A 22,401-nucleotide genomic window follows, 5' to 3' on the forward strand; every position below is an offset into this window, starting at 1 on the left:
ACTAGTGTGTTATTTGATAAAACATTTAAAGTTTTCAAATACAATAGTAGAAGTAGAAATAAAAGTAATTATGAAATTACATATAAAGATGTTCCTTAAGTCCTACTTAAGTGGGTCAAAACACTCTAAAGTTTAACTAATTGCATTTGATATAAACTTTACATTAATTTTGCACTTAAATGTATTATTTCCTTTATTTTACTTTATATTTTATGTATACATTTCTGTATTTTTTTAATGTGTAAACTGTAGATTGAGTAGATTGATTTTTGTTCTCTTTTGTTTGTCTTTTGTAGTTTTTGTTCTATTGTATTGTTGTTATATATATATATATATATATATATATATATATATATATATATATATATATATACTTCTACTACCTGACAACATCTAATATATATATATATATATTAGACGTTGTCAGGTAGTCTCACTGAGGAATACACATTTTTGAGACACAACCATGTTTCTAATGTCCTCCATGTGTTCAGCATTGCTGGTGAGCATGTCATTATGGCACATTTCTGTTAAACAGTGTGTCAGATTGTTTTGATACACTGCATTGTCTTATCAGGTTTATTCTGGACTGTTAGGGGTTATTATTACATGTTTAATATATTTATAAGTGTTTCATTCTGAATACGAACATGTTCAGAACATGCTACAGATTCAGGAAAGTCAGTTGAGCTGGCAGCCCAATGTGCTTAAAATTATTATTCAGTTGTTTACTATGGGCAGTTCACAGGAATATCTGATTTTGCTAAATGTACTAAATGCATAATCTATAATTAAGATTTTTGCTACAACATGTTGATCACACAGAACTGTAATATTCATCCCAGTGTTGGTATTATCTTGGTAAAAAAACATAGCAGCATGTTTTGATTGTTAAAGGCATTATTTGCATATATGTTAATAAGTAACAATAACGCCATCCGTGGCAGAATGGCGTGAAGAACGACCCTGAAGTTCATTCTGTCTAAAGGCTCGTACACACCGGGACGAATATCGGCGCGCGTTATTCGTCAGCGTTTTTCAACGCGTTTTTTGTGTTCACACCCAAGCGATTTTCGCTGACGTTGAGCCGAGTGAACATGCAAATTCATTCCCTGACATTAGATGGCGCTTAATGTAAAACAGAAATAGTCCTATTTTGTAGTCGCTGTCGCGTTTGTCATATAGTTCTTTATGTTCCGACACCAACGAGACCAGCAGCTCTACATTCATCTTGCCTTGCATCTTCCTCGTCTTATTTCTTCCCGGCAGTGTAGACCATAGATATCCATAATAAAGGCCATTGGCCAGCAGCGCGGACGAGACATCTAACCTTTATTATGGATATCTATGGTGTAAACGCTACTTGGCGCATCTTCTTCGCCGTTACGTATGTGTGCTCGGCAAGACCGTTTTGTGTTTGAGCGCCCCCAAGTTGTGTTTTACTGTAACTTCAGAAGCTCCAGACACGTGAGCAAAAGCGCCAATCTCATTGGTCGGATAGTTTTTGACGCGGCGCGTCAAACCAAAAAAACGAACCCGAGGCGTTTTAAAAAAAAATGACGCTTTTACGCGTGACGTTTTTCGCCTCGGTGTGCACACTCACATAGGCGCCCTTTGTTTAGTCACGAGGCGTTAAACGTCGGCGAATAACGCGTGTGAAATTCGTCCCGGTGTGAACAGGCCTTAACAGGAGATCCAGAGCCATTCACTAAAGAGACGTTCCCTCATGTGAATGAATTGATGTGATTTTCAATCGAGTCTGTCTCTCTCTCTCTCTCTCTCTCTCTGGATCAATGTCAGACAGATGAGTAACAAGAAGAGGAAAAAAACACGGCCATTTTCTCGTTTATTTACAAATCGCCTGCCAACGTGGGCGACGTGCGGTATTACGTATCTGTCAGATTTCTAGAGAGAGTGTTTGCTCTGTGTGTGAGTGTGATGGAAATTCTTATTCAACAAAGAATCGGCCCATCAGGAACAGATACAAAACAAACATAATGGATGTGTCTGTCTCACTGTCTGTCTCACTCTCCCAACAAAAGCTTGGAATAAAAGTGCCACAATACAAGAGACGGGAGCAGCTGATATCTGAACTATTAATTAATCACACAAATATTACACAGACTGTCATCTCGCATTCATGAATACTTGCGCTCGGAGTCGAAATGAGCTCATAAAGTAACAGCCAGAGCCAGTGATGGTATCGTGAACGGAAATAGCAAGCGTGGCAGTGCGTGTGACATTGGTCAGCAGGCGGCGAGTGTGTGCCAACTCTGACTTCCGCGTGTGAGCGCGTGCGGTGGGAACAGAAGTCCAGCCTGCGTCGTCTGTGTTTGTACCCTAGAGATGAAGAGGTTTTACTGCTGAATGGCAACTCTGTGTATAAATCATTTATATAAATGAGTGTGTTTTACTTTGGATTACATTTGCATTTACATATCTTCAATAGTTAAAGGTGTTAAAGAGACTTTAGTTGTTTGTAGCTTGTAAACTCACTCATTTGAATGGTGAGTTTGTGGTGAGCTTCACCAACAGTGTGTGTGTGTTTAACAATGATCTCTACACTCTGTGATTTCCAAGGCAAAAGCTTGTTAAAGCAAATCATTATAGGGGAATAGGGTAAATTTGTAACTAATAGATACTTTCCCGAGTTGATTAATCACAGTAAATCAAGACAAATGTTTTGTTTTACAAGTTTCCTGAAATGTTATGTATAAAAACATGCAATAAGCATTATCTAATTAAATATGCACTTATTTGCTTACATTTTCAGAACATACAGTAAATATGAACACTGGATAAAGCCAGGTTCAAAATTCTTGTTTCATTTTGTCAAAGTCCCCCTGTAGTCAATCATTTTATCCCTTAAAACTCACCTTTGAGAACCAAGTTGAGGACCACACATTGACGTGATTGGTTACAAGGTAGATTGTGACGTCAGAAACTCGATTTCAAACTGTGTTTTTGAGAATGTCTTTGATTCACTGCAGTTAAGGAGAAAATACTCAGCAATGGTGTTGACATGAATTGGCACATGGTTTGTCTTAAAGCATATTAAAAACACCACATAGACATATGAACAACATTAAAAACTTGATTTTCTCCACAAGGGGAGTTTAGCGCATTAAAGTTAAAGGTTTTTACAGAGGAGATTTTGGATATCTCATTTTATCACTCCATAAATAAGAGTGTGTTCACAATTGGCATGTTTGGCTCGATTAAAACAAACCGTGTTACGATGGCTCTGTTAGTGCGTTTCATTTGAAAAAGTGTTATTGAACAAGTCAGCCGAACACTGTGCGCACCAAACAAGCGGACTGAGACCGCTGAAAAGATGGGTCTCGTTCCCCTTCCAAACGAACTCTGGTGCGGTTCGAATGTTATATGAAAGCAACGAACCAAAAACGGGAAACAAATATTTTTCAGTATTTTCAACCAACAGAAACAAATATTTTTTCACCATATTTTTAAGAATACAATGTTATTTAAATCATGCTGAATGTTATATCAACAAACCTCTCTGTAAAAACCTTTATAATATAGATGGGAATAAAACTGTAGAGTTTGGTGTTAGAGTTTGGTGTGAATTGGAGATAAAACAAATTTTGAGAAAACAGCCTTAAAAGAATTGTATTGAAATTGAAGTCTGTAGATGCAAATAGATAGTGTAATTGACACTTAATGTGGTTTGAATTTTATTTTTATTTTTTTCCCACTAGTCTGAAAGAGGACATTTTATGGAAGCAAATTAGAAGTTAAGTTAAGTTTTTTTTTTCGGTCAACTTCAAAAGAAAAGGGAAAAAAGAAAAACAATTTACAAACAAACATGGAAACAAAAATTAAATTACAATGTAAACAATAGTAAAAAAAAAAGTTGCTTGACCGAAAAGGTGTCCGCTGAAGCTTATGCTAATTGCGCCGATCCTTTTTACATTTTATTTATTTAACACACAACACAAAACTCCAAAGTCATCTTGCGTACATAAATAATGACTAAAAGATAAATAAGCTAAATTCATTCAGCTTTGTATAATGTAATCTTTTTTTATATCATTTCTTAAAGCTACCTATGGATTTAGATGTTTTCAGTTCATCATCAAGACTCAAGAACTCAAGACAAATGGAAAAAAACAAACAAAAAAACAATGGTTTTGCTTGTAGTGTCTTGCTTTAAAATAAAACAGTTTTCATATGTTTTTTTCAGAGTCATGAAATAGAAAATATCTTTTGATTTATTCATTTCTTGTTTCTCTGCCTGTAGGTTGTGAGAGCGTTGCAGGAGCGTTGTGAGCTGGCACACTCAGCGGGTGAGTTGTAACATCATGCCTGTGCCAAGCGTCCTTGTAGCGTTACCCTCCGTCCGACACTGTCTCCTGCTGCTCACCGCCTCCGTCCTGCTCACCAACGCCGAGTGTAAGTCCCACCTTTAACTTCCTATTTATACTATCATCTTCTTTGCTCTCTTTCTCTTTACTGTTTGACTCAAACATCACAGAGAACTAAAAACCAGCGGTGCCATAAAAGTTCAGACCACATACGAGTGAGATGTGTTGTGTGTTTGATAGTTTGAATCTAACATTGCTGATTGTGACGCAGGGCCCTCAGCCTCCTGAATGTGCCCTGATGGCAGTTGTCAAACCCAAGTCTTGATCATAAATCATAAATTCGATTACATGTAATATGATTTAATTGCTTATGGCATTTGACCAATTGGTGGTGGTGTTACCAAATCGATGTTGTGTGGGCAATGTGTGGAGACAATGACACATACAAAGTTTGATGTCAATATGCCAAAGCGTTGTAGAGTTAAAGCCTTAAAATCAGCTTGGTATCATGTCATGAAAATTGTTGTTATTCCAGAATGGTTTGGCCAAACAAAAAGCTTTTAATAACTTTTTGCTGGCATGGTCTGAAATTGATCTGAGCTGATTTGGGTGAAAATCGGACCAATGGTCTAGGAGGAGTTAGAAAAGTAGGTTTTCAAAGAAATTCAAAATGGTGGACAGCAAGTTCGACCAAATATGGCCTCATTGTTATCACTGATCTCTGACTCAAGGAATCTATCAAAATCAGTTTCATTAAAATAGGCAAAATTAATCAAAAGCTATTAGGATCTTAAAAAAAAAAAAAAAATCATTATAAACTTTTTAAATAGGGCATGGTCCTGATGACCCATACCGAGTTTCGTAACGATACGTTAATGCGTTCATAAAATATAGCATTTTATGACAGAATCGACGCCCTAAATGGCCAATATGGAAACATGTAGTATCGTTCGACTAAGTATGCTGCACTGAATTATAAGAGACCAGTTTTTATGATTTTTGGGCAAACCGTTTTAAGTTTTAAGCAAAAAAAAAGAAGCTATTTTTCATATCTCCTGACCAGTAGTTAGCACTGTGCCGGATCAATGCAAGTAGCCTCAGGTCTTGCTTGTGATGACATGTAGCAAGTTTGGTCTGAATACGCTAAAACGTTGCGGAGATATAGCCTTAAGTGATGCGGCCTTAAGTGATGTAGAGACATAGCCTTAAGTTCTCGGAAAAAAAATAAAAATAAAAATACATTAAGTTGTTTTCATGAATTCAATTAATTAGATATGCTTTTATTTATTAAAATTTTATTAAACCATTAAAATGGAATCCAGAAAAATGTAAATGGGAAAAGACAGAATTTGGTAAAAATTAAATGGAATTTGAGAAAACATAAAATGTATTTCATAGGGCTATAAAAATGTAATTGTTGCTAAATTTGTTACAAAATGCTGTTAAATTGTATAAGTTTCATTATTTAAATAATAAGACTTGCTTTTGTATTAATACAAATCTTAATTTAAGACTGAGTCTTAATTTAAAATTTTAAAAAATAATTATAAAATAAAATAAAACTGAACTATTTGGAAAAAAATTGCACTGAATTTGGGAAAAAAAGAAAACTGATTTTATAGGGCCCTACATAACCATGACCTCCAGTTTAACCCTGCCTCCAGCGTAACATGTAGAGCAGAGCAGATGAACTGGTAAAACTATCACAGGCACCCTTGTGAAAAAGAAGTACACTAGCATACTTTTAAAAGGGTTCTTATAACCGACAGTATGGCCGACAGTAGATTGCCAAAACAGCTTCTATATGGTGAGCTCTCCTCATCAGGCAAACGAAAGTGTGGCAGACCACGTAAAAGGTTCAAAGACTGTGTGAAGTCCTATTTGAATCTTGCTGGAATCGCCCCAAAAGATCTAGAGCTTCGCGCACAAGACAGGTCTGGCTGGTGTACTCTCTCAAGGCAGGCACAAGGCGCATTCGAGGTGAGACGCCGCATGCACATCACTTGAGGCCTGTGAGCCGCAAAACCACCCTTGCAACTTTGGGCCGGCGGCCCGCCGGCCTCAGTGTTAGGAAGTATCGTGTGATATCAGGTCTTGCAAGGTAACGAATTGCTTTACGGCAAAAAACAGATCTGATAAAATTCTGATAAAATGAGCATCAAACAGAAATAACCCGGCGCCATATACATGTGGTGTTCGAGGCGCACATACAATACAGACTGCCGACAGTAAAACAGGGCGCGCTCAGCTCTTAAAGGGGCCATACCTTATTTCCACTTGTTACAGCGTCCATCCTACTGAACAGGTACCGGTGTACAGGGGGAGGGGATCCGGCCGTGAGTGCGAGCCATCTCTGCGTGAGTGCTATTCACGACAGTACAAGTACTTCACAGCGACTCTAGGGGTCGCTGTTTGACAAAAACGGAATTCCTACTTAGTGCTGCTTTAAAGGGATACTCCACCCAAAAATGAAAATTCTGTCATCATTTACTCACCCTCAAGTTGTTGCAAACCTGTATGAGTTTCTTTCTTCTGCTGAACGCAAAGGAAGATATTTTGAAGAACGATTGGAACCAAACAGTTGTTTGGCACCATTAACTTCCATAGTAGAAAAAAAAATACTATGGAAGTCAATGGTGCCAAAGTTCCAATCGTTCTTCAAAATATCTTCCTTTGTGTTCAGCAGAAGAAAGAAACTCATACAGGTTTGCAACAACTTGAGGGTGAGTAAATGATGACAGAATTTTCATTTTTGGGTGGAGTATCCCTTTAAGCAGGACTTTATACATCTTTATATGTAATTTCATAATTACTTCTATACTTCTATTACGTCTTTGAAATATGATTATAGTGTATTGCTGAATTTACGGACAATCATTTATCATTAGTTCACAGTAGTTTAAATATAACAATATAAAATTGTATAATGGGCCTACTATAGTAAATCAGGGTAAAGGTCCTTGCACATGTTTTTTTTTTTTTTTTTTGTCATTCGGTGGCTCTGAATTGCCAAAACACTCTCAAAATGCTTGCTACGGATGCGAAAAAAGCATAAAATCGAACCCGATCCAAATTCAGACGAGAATTTTGGACTCAGTTTGCAAGGACATTAAGACAAAAACACATTTTGGAAGAAAACTGATGATGTATTCACTCATTATTTAAATTTTGTTTTAAAACAAAAAAAAAGTTACATATTGTACCTTTAAAATGTACTTTAAGGTAAAACTTTATGGTTATACTTTATTTTAAGGTGTTCGTGTTACAGTGTAATTGGGTTTGGTTTGGTTTAGTTTAGGGTTAGTTTATAGTAATTACTACAGTAACTAAATGAAATTAAATGTAACAAGGACACTGTAAAAAAGTGTTACCAACTTTATTTGACAGTTTTCTTGTTACATGCATATTATTACAAAGTGCATGTTTTAAAAGTGAACTTAAGTGTATTAAGAAACATTGTCTTGAAAGTGTGCTTTCTTTAAGTACACTTACGTGGCCTTTTATTTCATTAATATAATATATATCTTGTACAGTTAAGTGCACGTCTTTTTCCAAGGGCAGAGCAGACGTTACACACAAATAAACATGATTTATCACATTATTTGTCCTGTGGCGTGTTCTTTTATCTGGTCATTGTGCATCTGTTGTGATTTTTGATGTTTAATTTGTTTCGTGTTATAAAGATGATCGTTAGATCAGTATTTGCATATGACTGCCAGGCAGGTTGGAATTTGCATTTTGTGCAGGCACTATCAAATTGACATCTTTGCGTCTAATTTGCTTGTATGGTAATTTCATTTAAATGAAGAGCCGCCCATCAAGTGTTCAGTGTGTGATCTGTGATCATAAGCAGGAGTCTATATGTGTCCAGGATCTGTATGTGGTGACATGTGGGGTGGTGTTTAATTTTAGTGTGTCTGTAAGTTTTGCTGTGGTAGTAAAATCTTGTCAGCTCGTTTGCAGCTTCAGGCTTTAATTAGTGCCGTTCTGAAGCGGATGGGAAAATGACAGGAATAATCAGGAACCATCACAGAGAGAGAGAGAGAGAAAAAGAAAGTTTAGAGCTTCCCAAACCAAGTGATCGACCTACGTAGACAAAGACGACGACGATAAATTATGAAGATTCTCCAAATGACAGCAAACTGCTAAAACAGCATTGCATGTATCCCTCATAGAGAAGGCAATCTCAAAATGCAATGTAGTGAGCTCGGTGACAAAATTGAGGTTCGAGGTTTCAGTTCAGTGAGGGATTGTCTATGTAGGCGGCAGTGGGGGATGTTGAGTGTCTGTCTGCTGTGGAAATAGATGGGAAGCTTTGTCTGTAACAATTAGGAATACTGTTCCATTATTAATGAATAACTTCACAGGAACAAATGAGTAACGCAATATTAACATTATAGTAACTTATTCATTTTAAAAGTGGTCATTTAATTTTAAAGTGGTAATACTCCAGTCATTACTAGTGGGTTACCATGATCTTCACTTTAGAATTAATTATACATTATGCATTATTCACATTAATTATGAACCTATATATAGTAGCCTAGTTCTTAGTATTTCTCTGGGAGGTATGAAAAAAATAGCAGTTATTGATTAGCTAATAGTGAACTATCACATTTGACTAAGCACTATTACTTACTAATTCCTTAATCAGAGTTTCTTGTTAGTTAGTAGTAGTTAGAATGTTAACATTGCATTACGCATATGTTCCTGTCTAGTTATTAATTAATGATGGATCATAATCCGCTTTGTTTAATAAAAACATGCAAACTCTGTGTTCAGATAGATACATTCATAAACGGCAGCATTTTAAAACAACTGACTGAAATTATTAACCACTGTTTAATTATGTCCCACTGTTGTACCGTCAAACTGAATCATCAAGATTTATTAAGGCTAAAAAGTCTGAATGTACCAAATTATCACTTACAGTTGATGATAAATCATTAAGCTTCTAATTACTAATGTCCTAGTTCATACAGTATTTCTTATTTTTTTTTGTTCAGCAAGTCAAACATTCCAAAAAGATGCCAAATATACATCAATTTTTTTTTTACGCAAATTAAAAGGGTTACACTTGCAATTAAAGTTGCCATGAAAGTTGTGATTGTCTTTTCTTCCCTATTGTGACGTATGCGAGTGAAATGTTTTTTGGACCAAGAACAATTGTAGGGCAGGACTTGATTTTGATCATGGGGAATTGATGGGATGGCTGTGGTTTGGTATTAGTGGATCTCATGTGTGTGACAGGCACGTCATCAGAGAAGAGAAGTCACATGAATTTAACAAAATAATGATGTGCATGGATAAATCATTTATAATAAAACTCCAAAATCCCTTAAAAAAAGAATCATCAATTTTTATTTTGAGCATGGAGTAATATTAACTGCATGTACTTACTATAGGGTTAAGTTTGGGGTTAGGGTTTGGTTTAGGGTTAGTTACTTGCAATTATGCATACTTTAAGTAGATACATGTAACGTGTAACTATGGCACCTTAAAATAAAGTGTTACCATCAAAAACTATGATCTATAGCAGTTTCAGTGTGGTTCTCTGTTTATGATGTCACATTCTCCACCACTGTCGTTCTCCAACAGGATTTCCAGAACATCTTAGCTAGTGAAACTTTTGCTCATTTTGTAGCTTGTGCAAGTGGGGACAGACTTCTGAACTCGAAATGCTGCCACAAATTGTTCTTCAAACAACAACAAATACTAACCAACGATATGTATGGACTCTAGTGTGTGTGTGTGTGTGTGTGTGTGTGTGTTCATGTATGTACACAAGTCTTTTTATGAAGATGGTCTAATTTATATATATTTTATAACAACATAAAAAAAAAAAAAAAAACCTTTGTCAGGTTCAGGTCACCTTAGTGGAGGATGTCTTGTTTATGATTAACAAATGTATGTGAATCAATTTTAAAATAAAGGGGCAATGAGTTCCACATAAACTGTAGAATAGTATAAATGTTCAAGTATTGTTTTTATTATTATTATTTTTTATTGTGGTTATGAAAAACACAACCACACAGTGGATGAGCATAACTTTTTTCATTTTTTTTTTTTTCATTTTTTTTGCAGTTATTATTAACTAATATGATATCTAAACTAATAATACAGATTTCAGTAATCGTATCTGTCGGCAGAAAAGGCCTCCAGTGTGCCATCAAAAACTTGGGTTTTTGACAAAAAACTTCACTTCAGGATCAAAATAAACATCTATTGTCAAATAAAAAAAAGAGGAGCAATGATAACAAATCAACTAAATATAAATCAAATTTACATTTAATTCAAATTTGTGATTTGACCATTGGTCAGAAGAATTTTAAGTACTTTTTGAATAACTGATTGTATACATTATATTTTGAAATATAGTTATCATTCTTAAAATTATGTTAATTATTACAGTTATACATAATAATATAGTATAGACTTATATAGAGATTTTCTATATCACCAACCTCAGTTTTTGCATTTTCTCTCTCTTTAGAAACTTTAGATTTAGTTTCAATCTGAAGTGTTTTTTTGTTTTTCTTTTCACATTCATGTTAATGATCTCTAAAAGCTTCTGGCCAAATGACTTTCTGTTTTCTGATTATAGTAAGATTTAAAAATACTCTGATGAAAAAGTGGAAGCGGTTCATCAGGAAATGGACGACTGACATTATAAAGAGCAAGAGAGACAGTCAGAGGCCAGCATTCTCACATGCGCTCATGTTTGTCATGCCCACAAGCTTTGCGCAGTGGCAGCTGTTTAGCCTCTGCTGTTACACACACACACACAAGGGCGTAGGTTTGGCTTGAACATTCCCGGTGGTGGGGTTTGACATGTGACGTGTTTTAGCGGGGTCCTGGGAAATGCTTCCTCTCAAAGTTTATTTATTTGATTGTTTGTTAATTTATTTCTGCAAAATTGTCTTTTGTGGTATCATCCACACATGCAAAGTTAATTGATAACATAACTGCAATAAAATCATAACCTAGTTAACAATTAATTGTTTACATAGGATAGGCCTATATGATGTATTTTTTTAAGCACCTGGAACCTTATCAGTTTGATAGAATGTTTTAGTTCAAAGTGTCATGGGAAGTCAAACTAACTTAGACTAACTTAACCTTTACTTAACATTTTCTTATATTGAAATTGTTTATTTCCTACTCCTTAACAGTTCATCAGCTTTAGGATTTTGACTGTCATCTCTTGGAATATCTGAAGGCCAGGTTTTTCCATAAGCTGTCATTGGAACACAATTTACACACACACAAAAAAAACTGTTTGGTCAAAAATTCAAGAAGGTCCCGACTTTAAAGCTCAACAACAACTTGCACTTGGCCTTATGAAAATGTACCATAGTTCTTGTATTTTTTCAACTGTAGCATTTGTTACAATAAGGCTGTAATTAGAGTTAAAACCATTGATGGCTTCTCATTACCATGCTTAAGCCTACACATTTAGAAACTATAGCTATTTCACAGTTGTTATAAAATCTATTACCTTTTAAAGGTATTGTAGGTAGGAATTTTATAAAAAACTTTTTTCCAAATTTGTTTAAACTTTCTGTATATATCAATGCATAATTAAAATGTAAGTACTCTGAAAAAGAAAGTATAAAAATCGAGTGTCTGTAGACCTCTCACGACTGTTTTAAAGACAGCTCATTATTTCCATTCACTCCACCCCCTCCCTTCTGGGCTCCTTCCAAAGCCACGCCCCAAAAACACATGAACGCGTGACTCCGACCGCTGAGCTGAAGACGCATTATTTACCTGAGACGAGCGGAGAGGAAGGAGCACAGTGCATGTAGTGACATCATGTCAGAATCACATGTAATAAAAAAAATCTAACTTTATCATTATGAAGATAAACAAATAAGATGTATTTTAGTACTCACTATCAAGCTAGCATATTGATATTGGTAAAGTTTAAAATATATATTTATTGATTCGCTAACGAGCTAGTTATCTATAAGGCAAAGCTAAAAACAGGTTGCATGATACACGTTTTTCCATTGCCATCATTTACACTGTGATGAAGATGAATTTCGTGTAACATTCATAACATATATGGTGTTCTGCATGTAAGAGTTTCCATGATGAAAGCATTGTTGACTCTGATGAGGACTACACTCCAGAGACAAGTACCGCATCGTCAGCTAGAGGACAGATCCGGGGTCGAGGGCGAAGCAGAGGAGGTCGTCACAGGGCGTTACTTTTCAGCCCCTTGAGGTCTCTCACTTCTCGCGCAATCGCTGGAAAGCCACGCCGATATTGACACGCGTTTTATTTCGTTGTTTATCCAAAGACTTTTTGTTCATTACCTTTTCTAGTAACGTTACTGTCTTCCTTTTTTTTTGCCTGGTTTGCCTTCGCGAACTGCATATGTGAATTTTGATTGGTCTTTCTCTGCCATTGTTTTGCTATTCCTAGGTTCCGTGCCTCTTGAATTCCTCAAATCAAACGGATATGCGCAAGTGGGCAGGTCCTGTGTGGCAAAAGGGTGGTTGCCATGGTTGCGAGAGAGTGACAGTCGCCTAAGCCAATCCTTTGTTTCGTGCCGGATGGAAATAATGAGCTGTGTTTAGTGCAGATTAAACGGTCTAGAGTCACTCGATTTTTATACTCTTTTTATCAGAGTACTTACATTTTAATTATGCATTGATATATACAGAAAGTTTAAACAAATTTGGAAAAAAGTTTTTTATAAAATTCCTACCTACAATACCTTTAACAGATTATCTTTTATAAATTCTACAAATGAGTCAAAATTTACCACAGTAAATAGGCCTACAAGAAAATGTGATATATTGAGTAGTTTAAAAAGCTTTCTAATTTATGTTGGTGCAAGATGTTTTCTACTCTTTTTTTTAGTAGTCGTTTTAGTATATGTGGCTGTTTTAGATCATGTGTGACTTTCTCCATAGCAATTTAAAGTGGTAAATTCTAAATATAATTCAAATGGGTTGCACATTTTACCATCAGCTACACGACTCAGCTACACGTGATTCACGCGCCACTCATGCAAAAATAAATAAACTGGGTCATATTGTGCTGATTATTGGTCCATTTACTTCTTATAGGAACTTATAGGTGCTTATAAAAGTTCTGAAAGCATAATAAGTATGATTATTAATAGTAACCTGATTCTATATGTTTCCATTAACCATGGTAGAAATATTGGGGGGGTTGTACTTGTTAGTTTTGGTTACCTCCCCCCATCCCCCTGCAAACTATGCCCCTTACACACACACACACACACACACACACGACACACACAATCCTTCTTAAAGTGCGAGTGTGTTCAGTGCGACCGTCACATTGATGACTTTGCAGTCCCATTGCATTATTGGATTGTCTCTCACACACGCACACACACACACACACACTCACACACACACACACACACACACACACACACACACACACACACACACACACACACACACACACACACACACACACACACACACACACACACACACACACACAGAGAGAAGAACAAATGCAGTTTTCTCCATTATCATATCTTTTTTTACCAGGTCTGTCAGATATGAAGAAAGATGGCATTGGACAATTCTCATGGGGGCGTCACCCAAATCTAGTAATAATCACCTGCATGCAAATTAATAGTCTACTCTGCATGCCAGCTCATGAATATCCATAATGCATATGAGTTCCGCTAATTAGTGATGAACAGAGAGTGCAAGTCACCAACACTTGTAAGAATACACACATCACACTCTCGTTGCACATTTGTGTAAAACTGTATTTTAAATATTTGCATAGAAATAATATAAGTGAGGTATTTTGTATGCAATTGTGCTGAAATCCTCACATTTACTCACGTAGAACAGAACCGATATTTTAAATAATGTACCATTCACTCTTTTCCATTTAACTACAATAGATGTGTACTAAAAGACTTCCAAAAAAAGACCCAAAGAACCATCACTCCATCAACTATGGAGTGGTTGTACAGATTTTCATTGAACACAACTTACATTTTAGCCACTTCCACTATTATGATTGATTTATATTATTTGCACCATAAAAACAACTTACATTTTAAAAATAACAACACTCCTTTCTGTAGCTTGAAAGACCCAGCCCCCATTCACTGCGGTTACATGGAAAAGAGCGACTGGTACATTCTTCAAAACATCTCAACATTAGGGTGTAAATTATGACAGAACTAAACCTTTAACAGCTGGCTTTCGTTTAGCTAATAAACGACTACCACAACAGCAGTGCTGTTCTCAGGGACTCGTACGTTCAACAAACAAACTTCTCGCAAAAAAATAAAATAAATAAAATAATAACATAAAACACGGGATCAATAAACCAACGAGTGAGGCTCTTTCTTCTTCACAGAATGAAAGCAACGGCAATTTCACACTTCCTGAACTGCTGCCGCTCATTATGGGATTTAATTGGCTGAACTATTCCGCCCAGTCAGCCGTGACCATTTGGGCGGAGCAGGAGGTATTTTCACTATTACGTCCCATCAGGGGGTCGTCATGACGATCGCTGGAAAACACACACACACACACACACACACACACACACACACACACACACACACACACACACACACACACACACACACACACACTCTCTCTCTCTCTCTCTCTCTCTCTCTCTCTCTCTCTCTCTCTCTCTCTCTCTCTCTCTCTCTCTCTCTCTCTCTCTCTCTCTCTCTCTCTCTCTTTGTCTCTCTCTTTGTTCGTTCATACTCCATTTGTACCAGATCCAAGATGTATTGATCAGACAGTAATTAAATTGCCCTCTCTCTGTTTGATATAGATTTATAATCGCAGTGTAAATACTCTCATGACATTTCAACACGGCAAACTCAATACTGCTCACGAAACACAATAATCACTGCATGCACGAGACATTCTTCATCTGTGACATCACAATAAGAAATGTTCAGTAATGTGACTTGAGTGTTTGAATGCTTTTTAAGTGGTTCAGTTTAAAGGCTTGTTAATCATATTGAGACATGGATCCCTGATGTCAGATAAGATGGGAAAATAAGACCTGTTAAACACTGATCTCTCTAGAACAGCATTTAGATTTCCTTGAAGCCAAACTCTGATGGCCTCAGGTTTGGTGCTTTAGGCTCTGTCTCCAATGACACCCTCAGCTGCTGGACAATTGGGTAGTCTGCTGTAGGGGTTGCACAGATTAGTTCTAGATAAGCTCTGCCACTACTCATCATTTTCAGTTGTGATAATTGCAGAAGGAACCTGTGTCCTGTTGGACCTCAGCCACATGATGTTATATTGCATTACATCACATGAATGCATTTGGCAGGTGCGACTTTTACCTTAAGCGACTTACATTGAATTCAAGGTATACATTTTGTCAGTAAATGTATTCCCTGGGAATCAAACCCATGACCTTGGCATTGCTAGTGCCATGATATGGTTGTGCTACAGGAATGCCATTAAGATTTATCCATTTGACACTTTTTTCCAGTGCGTTCAAGATTACATTTCATCAGTGTGTGACTTTTGTCAGACTCTGCAAGACTATGCAAGGCCTAGTTTACTGTGAGCTCCACAATAGTGCATTCAGAATGCACTATTCAGAATGCACTAATGCACTATGCACTCATGAGCACCCTTCAGAATGATAAAATGATGTACGGGACTCCCTACGGTCACTGACATTTACCAGCGAAGGCCACAAAACTGCAAGTCAACTGTGATCTTGTGATCTGAGGACAGTTGATTTTTCAGAGTAATGTGAACATTTTTAGAGTCATGAAGTAGATTAACCTGAACCTGAACCTGACAATTTTTTTCTCCATGTTATAAAAATCAATAAAATATTTGACCATTTTCATAAAAAGACTTCCCTACATACTTGTAATTGCATGCACGCAGGCACACACACAACACACACACACTCCCTTCTGGCAGTCCTGACGAGTATTTGTGTGTCTGTGTCCCACTGTGCCACCTCACACAGTCACTTCCCCTCGCCATCTGTGAAACTCCTCTCAGCGAAACCAACACCATTCTTCAGTGTGTGTGCGGAACCAGTGTTTTCCTACATCTTTACGTTATACATGGGAAGAGGTTTGTGTGTCTAAACAGACAGGATGAGACTCATTTGTTAGAGAGATGGGAGAGAGAGAGAGAGAGAGACAGGGAGGGAAAGAGAGACAGGGAGAGTGTCAGCATGATAAATGGCATAAATCTAACTGTGAAGACTGTAGGCTAAGAAAAAACGACAGAGCGAGAGAGGAAGAGAAAATGAGGGTAAGAATGAAATGGAAGCCAATTCTTCATCTTCTCTCTTTTTGTCCAGTCATGTGTGTGTGTGTGTGTGTGTGTTTTGTTCTTCCATCCACAACAAGGGAGAGACAAACAGCTCTGGATCTGAAGGGAGATCATGTACTATGAGGAAGTATGGAATTGGATGTGTTCTAATTAGAGGTGATCATGCCTATGCCCTATTCCCTCTACATTTAGAAGATGGCTATTCGTAACATAAGTGAAAAGAACCATTGTTACCACCTCTCAAAGGCAAAGCTGATGATCTTCAGTTATACTTGAATTTATCACTGTTTAAAACACTTTTCTTCCCTTTATTAAGATAATAGATCAAAATAATTAACAGCATAATAATACCATCAATTACTACAGTGGAGCTGGCTTAATTTACGTTGCACCTTGTGCAGGCTTAGAGTTGCTGATGCAGTGTGAAGATTCTTGGGAGTGAAGTGCCCATCAGTTGAACCCCACAAAAACATACATTTCAAAGGTTCTTTTGAAGTAATTATTTTTGAGCACTTCTGCTTGGAATGGTTCTTTCTTCGAAATGTGCCCTGGGAAGCCATCATCTCTGCCTTTTGGAACGCACTTACTTCAGCATCACACTTTTTTTTTTGGCTGTGTGTGCATGTTAATTTCTGACAAATTATTTCATTCAACACACATCGCTGGGCTCTTAACAAGGAGAAGACTATTTCGCATCAGAAGGGCTCTTATCAACAGACTATCCCAGTCTCCTTTAAGCAGGTCACATGGTCAGTTCCAATAAACTCTCTAGAACAAAAGACGAGTGAAATCATCAGCATTTCTTTTTCTCACAGAGAGCAGGAATGAATAGAAAGGAGAAAAGATAAATCAATAATTAATTATGTCTATTTCTAAAGCATCTATTCAGAGCTATCTGCATCCTGACCAAAGCACATTTTCCATTTTCATTGAAAAGGAGTTCATTGCTGTTTGTTTTAAAAGGTGCCATTTTTACAACCAAGTCAGCTTCTTAAGATGACCCTGCCGTCTGTCACAGAGTCACATCTAATAACCAAAAGGTACCTCAGGGTTCAGTTCTTGGTCCCCTTCTCTTCTCCATTTTCACAACCTGAATGGACCCAATCATTAAGACACACTTCTTGCGCTGCACTACTGCTGGCCTACTCCTGCTGTGCAGCTACTCCTGCCAGTCCAACCTTAAAACATTACAATTCCAGTTTATAAATCTGACATTGTGTGTCTCCATCTTGGTCGGATGAAGTATCACCACCTTCTGCTCAACCTTGCAAAGACAGAACTTGTTTTCTCAGCCAGTCAACCACAACGTCACCATACGGCTAGGCTCAAAAACCAAACCTCACTGGCCACATCGCAATGACAGCCTAGTCATGCCGTGTCATGCATTCCACTGCATTGCTCTGTTGGCAGAATGAAACCTCTACAGAACTGCCCTGATGGTGCATATGGGCTTCAATTCCAAGAGGGCCCATGTCACACCTCTCTTGATTTTGCTCCACTGTTTACCTGTAGAAGCAAACATCAATTCAAGGCTCTGACAGTGTCGTTGAGGACTTCCACTAGACCAGCACCCTCCTACTTCAATGCTTTCATAAAAGTCTATGTACCATTCTCTGCAGTCAGTGAGTGGATGATGCCTGGTGTTTACTAGAACCTTTGCATTCACTATCCCACCTGACCAACATATCAAATATATTTCAATGTTCACAATTGCTCACTGGGTTTACCAGCTAGATCAAATGGTATTGCAATGGATTTTAGTGGATCTGTATAGAGAAAAGGAACCAGGTCTTAATAAGGCCTAAATGGTCAATCGGGTTAGGGCACCTGCGCTTAAGTGTTTATGCTTTTAAAAATGAACGTAGAGGAAAAATGCAAGGGTTTGTGAAACTTTCAGCGTTTGTTGCATTGCCCTTGAACTTAGACATTTGTTGACTATTGACAGATGAGTCCAGCTGTGCTTCCAGAAATGCACTTCACAGTAGTCTGACTTGATTTCTAACTCACCTGGCTCTTTCCACACCCAAAAATATCTGCTAAATGTTGCGTCAGAACATTCTGTACGGTGTACATGGTAATGTAACAGGTGCTTGTATTCTGTTCACTTTTTTTCTCCAGGAGTATCCCGTGGTGATAGTTTTTGACAAAAACTTTCTTGGGCTTAAACCAGAAAGCTTTAATTTACCAGCCGTGAGCTTTATCAACAACAACTACACAATGAGAAACGATGGGTTATTTTTTATTTATCTTTTTATTTAGTTATTATTATTATTATTTTACACTAGAAAATTGCACTTTGTTCCCGCCAACATACGTACACACACTTTGTCCTTTGTCCACACTTTGCCCATGGTCAGCTGTTGAGGTAAATATTAGTGAGGAGAAAGTTAGTTTACTCTTGTGGGATAACCATGAACCATCACACACACACTCAAGGCCAGATCCTCAAGCTAAACACACACACTGACACAGAATTACATATTAGGTTGTCCTGTTACTGTTAGAGGTGTTGGTCACATTTGGAGTCTCACAGGAATCTGTTCTGATCCATATCTGTGCCATCTGTTTGAACGTTTTCAAAATTACTTTTAAGTGAACATCAAGTAAAGATAGGAACACAAATGTCAGAATGTAAATGTGGCCAGAGGCGTATGTCAATACCTCAACATGAGCCAAGACAGTCGCTGTTGCCTGGGGAACCAGGTGATGTCCGTGACCCCGCTGCGTGAATCAGAGTCCAAAATCCTTCTGTAAATCCAGGCTCAGATTACAGGAGTTTTGAAATCTTAAACGATTGTGAAATCTGGTTGTTTTCTTCTTTCAAGTCTCAAACCTGCAAACAAATTAAAAAGCATGGCTTATCACTCACTACAAGACATTCTTAAGATTATCATGCCAGATTTAGCACATCACGTGATTTCACGGGGATGCGGACGTAAACAAAATGGATACTGTGTCGTGGCAACTTGCTGTAGGAAATTATATGATTAAACATTGTAAAGGCAGTCGTGTTGTTACCACATTTCGACCAGCCATTCCTCCATCTCCGTTGTCCACTGGACCCGTACAGTTGCTTGTTGTTTCAAAAGTCCCATCACTTCTGTCTCCTTGTAGACTTGTCTCTTATTGGTTATTGTGGAAGTACTGATGTAATCATAGTCGTAATAATCCTGATTTAAAACCTTAAAGGTGCTCTAAGTGATGTTGGGTGACGTCACTTCTTGTTGACATTCAAAGTATTATCAAACAGTATTACCCTCCCTCCTCCTCATCCCGTCCCCTCCCCCTGTAGTTTTACTGATACTTCATTCAAGGTGTAATGTCGCCAAGTTAGATAAATGCTTTCATATAATGCAGAACAGAATGCAGAAAAAGAGAAACATTACCAGAAAAACACGATAAAACTTTTCGCCACCTGAGGTTATAACTTTAGCTCCCATACAAGGACGCAATAATAGCAAGATAACGTTAGCTTCGCATTTCCCAGTGAGCATAAACAACGGCTCCGTTGTAAACAAATTTAGTCAAAGTTGTCAATAGGCTATGAATGAACATTCAAATTCATAACAAACAGTTGGTGAAAACAATCATTCACACAAACTGTCACCCTACTGAGAGTTTGCTTGATCATTTACAATAGAGATCGATCGCTAGCTGCTAGAAACCTATATATGTTGTATTCACCAAAGTTAACTCTGACTGCATTGTTCTAGCTAATTATAGCCTTGTGTTTGTTAGGCGAACATGAAAGTCTGGATTTACCCACCTGTCCAGCAAAAACAGAGCTACCTGAATGTCGGATTGGAAGCCCTTCTGCCGGCGGAGTTCTCGCCACCTTTCAAAGGCTTTTCCAATGTAAATTCGAGACTTTGCGCTTTCCTTCTCCTTTTCCCTCTTCTTTGCATTTTTGCAATCTGTTCATCGGAACGTTGTCTCTTTGATCGTGTGTCGGCCATATCAAACTTAAAGAGAATATAATTCTAACTTCCCTCGTCTTTATGCTTCTCTCTCCTCCACACCCCCCTTCATGTGTACGCGCACTAACCCCACCCCCAAATCCTTCTTGTCGGTTATTGGCTGGAACACTGTTTGTTATGTTTCGTGGTGCGGGTTGCCCCAGTTTGTTTTTGTTGCCGTTTGTGGAGCCGGGGCTGTCTACAGAGACCGTATTTTTTTTACAGTGTGTTCAGGGGACAGGCAGCTAGCGGATAGTGAGGAGATGTTTGCTGTATGTGACAAAAAATGTTTTGGCCTAAAAAAAGCGTGACATCGCTTAGAGCACCTTTAAATATCAAACATGTTTGCTATTGGCAGGGCATCCCCGATGTGTCCACGAGCAGATTGGGAGGTTTAAGATTTGATCTGTAAACTCCTCACATTACTAGATAATTTCATAGACTGTAAAAAAAGATGGACGACGCCCCTTCGCTCTTTTCCATTGGAGAGAACTGAAGCCGCCAGAGTCCCGATATGGCGCTGACATATTGGAACTTGAGTCTGCGCAGTAGCGTTTTCGGGACCAGTCATGCGCAGTCGTGAGCAGGAAGTAAAGCCGCGAAATCAAGGCCCCGCCCTCACGCTCGTTGAATCAATCGCAAGCACACGCCCCGCACTTTTCTTAAGTGGCCTTGTCTGCTCCGTTCCTCTCCAATGATGTCTGCTGATTGCAGTACCTCGTTAAAATAAGGTAAATACAACTACTAACCACATAGTCAACATTATGAAAAAAAGTCTGTTGGTGCTTCAGTTACTACTTCGCACAGAGAACCTGTCAATCACAGCTGTCAATCATGATGTCACAGCACCGTTTTTATAGCATCAAATAACTAACTAAAAACTAACTTATTTTAAAAACAAACACTTGCAATTACATCAACGTGATAGAAACTACAGTAAATGACAGAAACTATCTTTAAAAAAAAGATATGTGAAGTGTAATTTAATTATTTTGTTGGTCTCACGTCCCGTTGAAAAACATGGGGAGGCGGGGCTTATGAGCTATACTAGGACCGGTCACCGGGGGGCGATCGAGACGTTTTGGCTTCACTTTTGAGGGCTTGTGCGGCACGCTTGGATAATTTGGGCCGAACATTTTAACCGACCAACGCCCTGGACAAGATTGTTTATTTATTTGTTTCTCTTCAAATGTCGGGAGGGGTAAAATGGGCAAAAATCGTCCTGAAACTCCTGTAGTCTGAGCCCGGCTTAAGAGGATCAGCTGTTTTATCAAGTGAAGAGCATGATGTGGAACATGAGATCATGAGACTCTTATTGCGATTAAAATGTTTGTCTGTTTCTCTCTGCCTGTCTTGCTACTCATGGCCACAATGGAAATTATGAAGGTCAGGTGCACAGGAATGGTAGTCGGTGAAAATTCAGCGATAACGGATGTTGACGTGGTCGCCTCATGAATCAAAACGCACGAGTAGATGATGTCGTTCTTATCGAAGGTCGTCATCTGGCCGTTAAAACGCTGCTCTCAGAGGAAAGATCATCGCTCAGGTCCCGCGAGCTGTCGCTCTCCAGAGATTCTCATTAGCTGAGCGTCAGCCATATGGAGCTCACACACACACAAGCCGAGCTTCTGTTGAGGTCAGCCTCATTTTCATGTTAAACAAACACACAAGAACTGTGGGAGTGAGAGGGCACTTTTAGTATACATCTAACTCTAGTGATCTTAGTCAGCTGATGCGGATAAATCAAGTTACTTTTATTTCTATAGCTCTTTATACAATACAGATTGTTTCAAAGCAGCTTCACAATGATAAACAGGAAAATAATGATAC

The 22,401-nt window shown here is 37.9% G+C and overlaps 1 protein-coding gene across 50 annotated transcripts in view; it reads left to right on the forward strand.

Annotated features, from left to right (window-relative positions):
* The window catches only part of LOC130082251 (receptor-type tyrosine-protein phosphatase delta), a 254,946-nt gene that overhangs the window by 89,085 nt on the left and 143,460 nt on the right, over nt 1-22,401 (forward strand). For all 50 annotated transcript variants that reach the window (XM_056247015.1, XM_056247014.1, XM_056247028.1 and 47 more), the window contains exon 2: nt 4,262-4,413. In XM_056247015.1, coding sequence (XP_056102990.1) covers nt 4,323-4,413 — 91 coding nt within the window. In that variant the 5' untranslated portion in view covers nt 4,262-4,322. The remainder of the gene's footprint in view (nt 1-4,261; nt 4,414-22,401) is intronic.

This window comes from Rhinichthys klamathensis, unplaced genomic scaffold (assembly GCF_029890125.1).
Source record: "Rhinichthys klamathensis goyatoka isolate OS25496 unplaced genomic scaffold, OSU_Roscu_1.1 h1tg000042l_1, whole genome shotgun sequence".
Lineage (NCBI taxonomy): Eukaryota > Metazoa > Chordata > Actinopteri > Cypriniformes > Leuciscidae > Rhinichthys > Rhinichthys klamathensis.